The sequence below is a fragment of the Corvus brachyrhynchos genome, unplaced genomic scaffold, assembly GCF_000691975.1.
Source record: "Corvus brachyrhynchos isolate BGI_N302 unplaced genomic scaffold, ASM69197v1 scaffold61, whole genome shotgun sequence".
NCBI lineage: Eukaryota > Metazoa > Chordata > Aves > Passeriformes > Corvidae > Corvus > Corvus brachyrhynchos.
This window is the reverse complement of record NW_008236478.1, coordinates 7,028,168-7,036,358: the sequence shown is the minus strand read 5'-3', so window position 1 is coordinate 7,036,358 and position 8,191 is coordinate 7,028,168. Positions and strand designations below refer to the sequence as shown.

At 62.5% G+C, this 8,191-nt stretch overlaps 3 protein-coding genes across 3 annotated transcripts in view; 2 read left to right on the top strand and 1 right to left on the bottom strand.

The window, feature by feature from the left end:
• Positions 1-1,991, top strand: part of ANKRD2 (ankyrin repeat domain 2) — a 4,847-nt gene extending 2,856 nt beyond the window's left edge. The window contains 5 exon segments of the mRNA XM_017726104.1: positions 135-233; positions 463-561; positions 690-788; positions 1,066-1,164; positions 1,254-1,991. Of these exon segments, the coding sequence (XP_017581593.1) occupies positions 135-233; positions 463-561; positions 690-788; positions 1,066-1,164; positions 1,254-1,433 (576 nt within the window). The 3' untranslated portion in view covers positions 1,434-1,991.
• A 137-nt stretch (positions 1,992-2,128) lies between these two features.
• Positions 2,129-5,177, top strand: HOGA1 (4-hydroxy-2-oxoglutarate aldolase 1). The gene is made up of 7 exons (XM_008643826.2): positions 2,129-2,485; positions 3,070-3,198; positions 3,287-3,414; positions 3,528-3,662; positions 3,835-3,931; positions 4,053-4,186; positions 4,776-5,177. The coding sequence occupies exons 1-7, from the start codon at positions 2,257-2,259 to the stop codon at positions 4,923-4,925; spliced, it is 1,002 nt and encodes a 333-aa protein (XP_008642048.1). The 5' UTR covers positions 2,129-2,256; the 3' UTR covers positions 4,926-5,177.
• Positions 5,178-5,246: 69 nt separating this feature from the next.
• MORN4 (MORN repeat containing 4) lies at positions 5,247-8,185 on the bottom strand. Its single transcript, XM_008643825.2, has 4 exons — positions 7,097-8,185; positions 6,854-6,968; positions 6,659-6,768; positions 5,247-6,504 (listed from the first exon to the last, which is right to left on the bottom strand). The coding sequence occupies exons 1-4, from the start codon at positions 7,260-7,262 to the stop codon at positions 6,356-6,358; spliced, it is 540 nt and encodes a 179-aa protein (XP_008642047.2). The 5' UTR covers positions 7,263-8,185; the 3' UTR covers positions 5,247-6,355.
• Between the last annotated feature and the right edge of the window lie 6 nt (positions 8,186-8,191).

The following is an 8,191-nucleotide window of genomic DNA, read 5'->3' as shown; positions in this document are numbered from 1 at the left end:
TGCCATCATATCCTGCAGCCATGCCCAGCTGTGCCTGTGGGCAAGGGCTGAGATCCCTGGGACAGGGCTGGAGTACAACCAGACTGGGCCAGGGAAGATGCATCTGTCCGCCAATGTGCTGCCCTGTCCCGCAGTTCCACCGCACAGCCCTGCACCGCTCCTCACTGGAGGGACACATGGAAATCCTGCAGAAGCTGCTGGACAGTGGGGCCACTGTTGACTTCAGGGACCGGGTGAGGCTGGATCCTGCTTCCAGCTGCATGCTGGTCTGAGCATCTGGGTGTGGTGCAGCCAGAACTACAGCAATATTGGGGACCCTGCAGTGGGGCAGTGCTGTCCCCATCACGGAGGTGGCTACAGGCAGGGCTCTGCCAGTTCAGCTCGAGCACGGGGACCTGCTGGGGCAGGGGACAGACACAGGGTAGGGGTGTCCCCCACCATGACACAGCACTGTATGTCCAGCTGGACTGCACCGCCGTGCACTGGGCCTGCCGGGGTGGGCACCTGGATGCTGTCAAGCTGCTGCAAGACCGTGGGGCAGACCTCAATGTGAAGGACAAGGTGAGCAGGGCAGAGCAGATCACAGGGTTGGGGCAGGAGCATACCCTGGAATACCAGAGCTGACCCTGTGTTGGGTTAGCAGGTGTGGGTGCTGATCCCCCCTGATGTCCATCTCATCCCCCCTCAAGCTGCTCAGCACACCCCTTCATGTGGCCACCCGAACCGGACACCTTGACATTGTGGAGCATCTCATCCACTGTGGGGTGGATATCAATGCCTCAGACAGGGTGAGTGCTGCAGCCATGCAGGCATCACTGGGTCGCAACACAGATCCCCCTCCCTTTGTTGACCCCTCCAAGGGCTTCCAGTACCCACAGTGGGGCATATCTGGACACACACATCCCTGCCCCAGGGTGGCTGCAGCCACAGCCAGGTCTGGGACAGGCACAGTCCCCCTTGTCCTGGTGGAGGTTGGTGTGCTGGGAGCTGGGGAGCAGTGCTTGGGGCAGGCAGAGGGTCCCTGTCCCTGGACCACGATCTCCAGTGAAGCTGTGTCTCTCACAGGAAGGCGACACAGCGCTGCATGATGCCACACGGCTCAGTCGCTACAAGATCATCAAAATGCTGATCCTGCACGGGGCTGACATGATGGCCAAGAATGAGGTGAGCATGGGGGGGCACCTCTGAGGCTATTTGCTGCCCCACCATGTCACACCACCCTGTGCCCTGCCTCTCTCTGCCCACTCTTGCAGGCTGGCAAGACCCCGACAGACCTGGTGCAGCAGTGGCAGGTGGACACACGCCAGGCGCTGGAGACCAAGGAGCAGCCGCAGGGGGAGATGGAGGTCCCTGCATGCTGGCACCAAGCAGGGACCAGAGCTGGGCTCAGCTCCAAGCAGCAGGATCCAGACAAGACTTGTCTGTGTCAATAAAAGTCAGCAAAGAGCAGCATTTGGCTCCAGGTGGCTGTGAGGTTGGGCAGCCTGCACCAGGGTTGATGCGCCTGGGGAAGATGGGTTATCCTGGGAGCAGGTTTATCTGGCAGCATGTTGAGCCCTGCCTCCTATGACAGGGACTCAGGTATTGGTGACACAAGTGGTTCAAGGGCAGGACTCCTCGCTGCAGGACACCCTGATTGCTCACAGTCCTTCAAAGTCCCACCTGGGCAAGCTCAGGAAGGAAAAATACATGGAGGGCAGCTCAACCTGAGTCCATGCTGTGCTGGAAGCTGGGGCTGTGCCAGAGAGCAGCAGCTGTACCCCTGCTGGACAGCCACTCTGTGGGGTTGGATGGCTTCTTGTTCTTCTGCCTTTCCTGCTGCAGTCACCCTTGGGGGACACATGGTCCCTTTTCAGGCTGGGACACATGCTCCCTAAATGGAAATGCTCACACTCACCCGTTTACAGGAGACCCTACACTGACGGCTGGATCAGGTGATCCCTGACCAAAGCCCTGGGACTGCTTGCAATGCCTGATCCCTCCCTGGCCTTGCAGCCCAGCCCTGTAGGAGGCAGAGGGATAGCTGCCAGGGTTGGCAAGCAGAAGGGAAAGCACAACTGGAGTGGCCAAAGCTCACCTGGAGGGGTGCTGAGCTCCTGCAGCCAGCTCCTGAAGGGGGAAGAACATCCTGAGCTCATCTGGTACCACCCCCATGTCATCTACCCAGCAGGGTTGCAGGTCCCTCACGTGCCCTGTCAAACATTAACAGCCCCTCGGCGAGGCAGACAGCACAGGCAGCAGCAGCACCCAGCCACCATGGCATTCAGCAGCCGCCTCACCTCGTCCCTCCGGCCCGCCCTGGCAGCTCTGCAGTGGGCAGCCCCCAGGCAGTGCCGGGGGCTCAGCACCCCCCAGGGATCAGAGCCCTCACTCGATCTCAGGGGCATCTTCCCACCCCTCGCCACCCCTTTCTCACCCTCACAGGAGGTGGACTACGCCCAGCTGGAGGGAAACCTGCGCCGCTACGCCAGCATCCCTTTCAGAGGTAAGCGCTGCCCACTGTCCCTCTCCGTGCAGGCTCCTGTCACAGCCCTGCCTGCCACAGAGGCTGTGCAGCAGCACGCAGGCAGCCTGCCAGCTTCCCAAGGGTGCTCAGCCTCCAGCCAGACTTCGCTCCGGGGCTGGCACCCCCTCGGGTCACCCACCTGGGGCCCCTTGCATGGCACGTGCCCGGGCACAAGTGTGTGTCCTTGCACAGCCCTGCCACACGCCAGCACGTGCTTGCACACCCCCTCCACACATGTGCGGGCTTGAACCTGTGCACTGCCCTCCCATGCACACTCACACATTCGTGGGGTATGTATCTGTCGATTGCCAAGGGCAGATAGATGATAGGAGAGGAGCTGCAAAAGAGGTTGCAGCCTCACAACAGTGTTCCCCAGAGTCTCCTCTCTTCTGACCAGGAGGCCAGGGCTGCAGGGATTTAGGCAAGAGAGGGCACACTGAGGACTGCAGAGCTCTGCCTGGGTGCCGGCAGCAAAGATGGGAGTGAGAGTAATGGGGATACCTGACATTCATGGCACCCTTCTCCTGTGCCCGAGCCCTGCCCTCCCCATATTTGTGTTCCAGGACTGGTGGTGCTGGGCTCCAATGGGGAGTATCCATACCTGGCACCCCATGAGAGGGTGGAGGTGGTGAGCTGCGTGCGCCAGGCTCTGCCCAGGGACCGCTTGCTGCTGGCTGGCTCGGGCTGCGAATGTGAGTGCCTGTGTGGGCAGTGTGGGGGGCAGTGCAGCGGGCATGTGTCCCCCCTGGAACACCCCTCACCCTTCCGCCTCCTCCCCAGCCACCCAGGCCACCATCGAGCTGACGGTCAGCATGGCAGAGGCAGGGGCTGATGTGGCACTGGTTGTGACACCCTGCTATTACCGGGGTGCCATGACCACTGCTGCCCTGGTCCATCACTACACAGAGGTGAGCCACGTCCAGTGCCTGCCAGCAACCGCAGCTGGGGCAGCAGGAGAGGGATCATGTCCACTGTGTCTCCAACCCACCCCAGCTACTGAGCTCTGCCTGGCTGCCTGCAGGTTGGCAACGCATCCCCCATCCCGGTGGTGCTCTACAATGTCCCTGCCAACACTGGCCTGGACCTGCCCATGGACGCTGTCATCACCTTGGCTCAGCACCCCAACATCATTGGGATCAAGGACAGCGGTGGGGACGTGAGTGGAACAGGACTTTCCCAGGGCTGCTTACGACCAAACCTGGACCTAAGTTGGGAATGGGGAACTGGGACTTGCAGCCCTTCCCTGGACCCCAGGGCTGCCAGCAGGCACCCTGCAGCAAGGGGGACAGGGTGATGCCTGCCCCAGGGCATAGCATGTCTCTCCCCAGATCACCCGCATGGGGCTGATGGTCCACAAGACAAGGCAGGAGGATTTCCAGGTGCTGGCAGGATCAGCCGGCTTCCTGCTGGCGAGCTATGCTGTGGGTAGGTGCAGCTGCCCATCCTGGCCTGGGGACACTGGCAGGGGGAGGCAGGGGAGGGACCGGGAGGTGCTGGCTAGGCACAGCATGCTGAGCTGGCTGCCAATGTGTCCTGGTGTCTCTAGGTGCCGCTGGGGGGGTGTGTGCCCTCGCCAATGTTCTGGGTGACCCGTTGTGCCAGCTGGACCACCTGTGCCGCGAGGGCCGGTGGCAGGAGGCCCGTGACCTGCAGCACCGCCTCATTGAGCCCAACACGGCGGTGAGCACGCAGAGCCCCTCGGATGCTGAGGGGAGAGGGTGCCAGGCTATGACAGAGCCAGGGGGAGGCAAAGGATGGAAGTCCCTGGGGCTGCAGTGGGTGGAGGGGTGGTTCAGGGGGATAGGACGGCACAGCACCTGGCCAGTGAGCCGAGATGGGCTGGAGGTGAGAAGATGGGAAATGCCAGCCCTGTCACGTTAAGGAACAGCCTGTCCACTGGCACTGGGCACCGCCTGACCCTCTGTGAGAGCCTTGCTGACTATTTATAGGCAGCAGTGTGTGTGTGGGGGAAGAGCTGCTCCTTCCTGGGCCCCTCATCCCACTGTGGAGTGGCCTGTCCCTGCTGCAGAGCCCAACATGCCACAGAGCTCCTGCGTAGAGTCCTGTGTGGGTGTGCTCTGCACCCTCACCCCACAGTGGGCACTTCATGGGGTGCTGAAGCCACTTCACACCTTGCCAGCCTTGCAGCCCTGCATGGGGAGGACAGGAGTGATGGCAAGCAGAAGAGCAGGGCCTGCACAGCAGAGCCCCTAGAGCGTGCTGGCCCATGGGAGCCAGAAAGCCCCCATGCCCTCCCTCCCTCCCACAGGTCACCCGCCAGTTCGGGATCCCGGGGCTGAAGAAGGCCATGGAGTGGTTTGGCTACTATGGGGGTCCCTGCCGCGCACCCCTGGCCCCTCTGAGCCCTGCCCAGGCTGAAGAGCTGAAGAGCACCTTCAGTGCCAATGGCTGGTTGTGAGGTGTTCTCCATCTGCCCCTTTCCACACCAGGAAGGTACAGGAGTCAGGGACCCTGGGAACTGGGGATATGCTGGGGACATTGGGAGGTGGCCAGGAGAAGGCTGCCCCTGTTAGTCTTTCCTGTTGGACAAGGCTGCTCTGGGCAGAGTGGGTAGAGGGGGGCAACCCCTGCCAGCCCCCAGGGTCCTGTTGTCTTCACCTGGGAAGGAGTGGATCCTTGTGCCATGAATAAACTTGCCATCTCCTCTCTGTGTCTGCAGTCTTGTCTGTGCAAGGCCCCCGCACCGTCTCTGCTCCCAGCAAAAACAACATGGCACGGGTGTTTGGCAACATGGTTTACTCAGCTGAGGCCTGTGCAGGCAGCAGCACAAGGCAGGGTCACAGCAAGGCACGGGACCCGGTGCAGGCAGAGACTGGCAGGGAGGGCACAGCCCCTGCAGCCCTGCACTGGGCGGTGAGGGCTCCCGGGACCCCTGTGCCACAGCCAGCCAGACCGCACCGGGGGTGAAGGTGAGCGTGTAGTGGGGAGATGAAGGACGCATGTGGGGGGCAAGATGGGGAACTGTGTGCCCCCTGCCTGCCCCTTCGCCATACCTCTATCCCCTCCTGCCCTGCCCAGGCCCCCTGCTCCAGCCCTGGCACCCCACGCAGCCCTGCTCATGTCCCTCATTCCAGGCTCCAGCTGACCCTTCTCCTTGCTCACCGTTGTACCAATCTCCACCAGAGTGCAGCAGACACATGCCAGGCTGGGCACTCCCCAGTCCCCCTTGGTGGGGATGCTGCTGCTGATGTCCCCAAGGCAGTCGGTGGGTGCATTGGCACAGGGATGAGGGGAGCACAACCCATTGGCTGGCCCTGAGAGCAAGCTGGGTTCTTTGGGGACAAAACGTCACCCTACCCTGGGCATACAGGGAGATGGCCAGTCACCCAGAGCTGAGGGTGCAGGCCACAGGGTGCCTGGGGTGCCCACCCTGCCTCCGGACCAGGGCAGGAAAGTGAGCCAGGAGCTACCCCTCTGGGGGCACGTGGTTCAGTCAGCAGCTTCCAGCCAAGGCACCCTGGCAGTGGGGTCAGAGACCAGCCTCTACCCCCCTGCTCCATCCTCTGCAACTGGCTAGCAGCCCTAGTGGTCCACAGTCTTCCTGGGGGGCAGAGGGGCCAAGCCCCTGTCACACTGTCCTTCTGCTGCTCCAGCAAGTGCCAGGGCTACAGCCAGAAAGGGAAGGCACCACGGCTGCCCCAGGGCACTTGGGTGCAGAGCGGAAGGTTCCATCCCCTCCAGCGGCAGGGGTTGGCAGGAGGACACTTGGAGGGGACGAAGGGCAGGGAGGCACCCAGCAGTGCCACATCCCTTCTCCAGGGCCAGCAGGGCCAGCCAGTGCCCAAGTAGGGGGGTCCCTGCTCTGGTGGGAGGGGATGCGGGGCACCATCACGCTGTCAGGCTGTGGGCAGACTTGGAGGCGCCCTGGGCCCTCTGGATGATGGCCGTGCACTTCTCCCGCCGCAGCAGCTTGTTGTTCTCAAAGAAGCCCTCGTTGCGGGGCACGCCGTGGGAGCCATCGGGGAAGGTCAGGAGACCTGGGGAGGGGAGGGAAGGGCTGGAAGTGAAGAGGCAGGGAGCCGCGCCGACCGCAGATGGGGCCAGGGAAGGAGGGACAAAGTGGGAGATGCTGGAAGGGGCTGTGCTGAGCAGGGGCCGTGCAGATGCCTGCACCATGCCACCAGCACTCACCGAAGCCATACACGCGCCCGCCTTTGAACTCGCCCTCAAAGGTCATGTTGTCACAGCGGGTGAAGACTCCAACGCCACTGAACTTGCCCTGCACAAACTCCCCCTCATACCTGTGTGGGAGGATGTCCTGAGGCAGCTGCTCCCCACTGCCAGTGGGAATGCCTGAGGAGGTGTATGCAGGAGTGGGGTGCTCACCTGGAGCCATCAGAGAAGGTGAGCACGCCGCAGCCGTGGAAGAGCCCGTTCTCAAAGTGCCCCACATAAGTAGTGCCATCAGAAAACGTCAGCTGCCCGATGCCGTGCCTGCGACCTAGGTGAGAGCAGAAATGGGCAGCACTGGACAGAGGCAGGACCTGCCCCAGTGTGGAGCTGGGCAGAGATGCGGGGTTTGCTTGTACCCCAGCACGGGTGGCACCGTCCCCTCCTGCCACATCTCACCTTCTTTCCACTCGCCGCGGTACTCCTCCCCATTGGAGTAGGTGAAGGAGCCTTTGGTGAGGGTCATGGCAACAGCCTTCGGCACAGCAGGACAAGAGCTGGCAGGGAGAGGCACAGAGAGCTGCTGGGCAGGGAGAGCAGCCCGGCTTGCCCAGAGCCCTTGCATCCTCTGGGCTCGCAGAGAGGCGCCTGTCTGCCCTGGGGACAGCTCTGCTGGGGCACAGCGCAGATGAGGAAGTGACCCCAGGAGCACAGCTGCCCTGCCCAGGCTCTGAAACCCCAGCTGCCAGGTTCGGGTTGCTGCCCGCCCACTGCAGCGCTCAGGGAGATGTGAGCCCACGGGGGTCACAGCCCTGTGAAATGTGAGTGAGTGGCAGGAAGAGGAGTGTGGCAGGAACTGGCTGTCTCTGGCATGGCACTCCAGCAGAACCCCAGAGGTCTTGCACTGTGCAGGCTCAGGCCAGGGGCCACTCTCAGCTTTGCTGGGGCAGTCCCAGGCAGAAAAGAGGGTGTTGGAGTGGAGATGCTTGCTGGGCTGTGCTCAGTGGCAGTTCTTCAGGAGAGGGAACAGAGAGCTTGTGGGGTTTCCAGATCCAGCATGGGATGGGCAGACCTGGTTCACCCTCAGGGATGAGTGGACACTCCTCCTAAGAGGGACAGCAGAGATAGGATCCTGGGGCTTCAGGGCTTTGCTCAGCTACCCAGGGTTTGCAAACCTGCCTGCCAACAGCAAGCAGGCCCCGAAGCCCTGCACATCTCACAGAACCCTGCCACGCAGCACAGCTCTCCCCAGCACACAGGGAAGGCAGGTGGGCTGGGCGCTGCCTCACCAGCAGCTGCCTGTGCAGCTCAGGCAGTGCCAGTGACGGGAAGGGGCTCCCCGCCTCCAAACGGGGTCTATGGGCTTACACCCGGCTGCGCATCACCCAAGAGATGGGTACTGAACCACGCGAACCAGCAGGACGCGGCACTCGGGAGCACAACAGGAACTTGCCAGGGCATTGTGTCCAGAGAAATGGCCCCAGCGAAGGCGAACAGCGACTGAACAGTGCTCTCTGCTGATGGGAGGGACGGGGAGCGCATCGCCGGCTCCCA

Excerpts from the sequence above, each read along its gene's own strand:
- HOGA1 (XM_008643826.2), top strand. The coding sequence starts at position 2,257 with ATGGCATTCAGCAGCCGCCTCACCTCGTCCCTCCGGCCCGCCCTGGCA. Across the intron at positions 3,932-4,052 it reads GCTGGCGAGCTATGCTGTGG|GTGCCGCTGGGGGGGTGTGT; the intron begins GTAGGTGCAGCT and ends TGGTGTCTCTAG. Across the intron at positions 4,187-4,775 it reads TCATTGAGCCCAACACGGCG|GTCACCCGCCAGTTCGGGAT; the intron begins GTGAGCACGCAG and ends TCCCTCCCACAG.
- MORN4 (XM_008643825.2), bottom strand. The coding sequence starts at position 7,262 with ATGCAAGGGCTCTGGGCAAGCCGGGCTGCTCTCCCTGCCCAGCAGCTC. Across the intron at positions 6,969-7,096 it reads CCGCGGCGAGTGGAAAGAAG|GTCGCAGGCACGGCATCGGG; the intron begins GTGAGATGTGGC and ends GCTCTCACCTAG. Across the intron at positions 6,769-6,853 it reads ACCTTCTCTGATGGCTCCAG|GTATGAGGGGGAGTTTGTGC; the intron begins GTGAGCACCCCA and ends CCTCCCACACAG.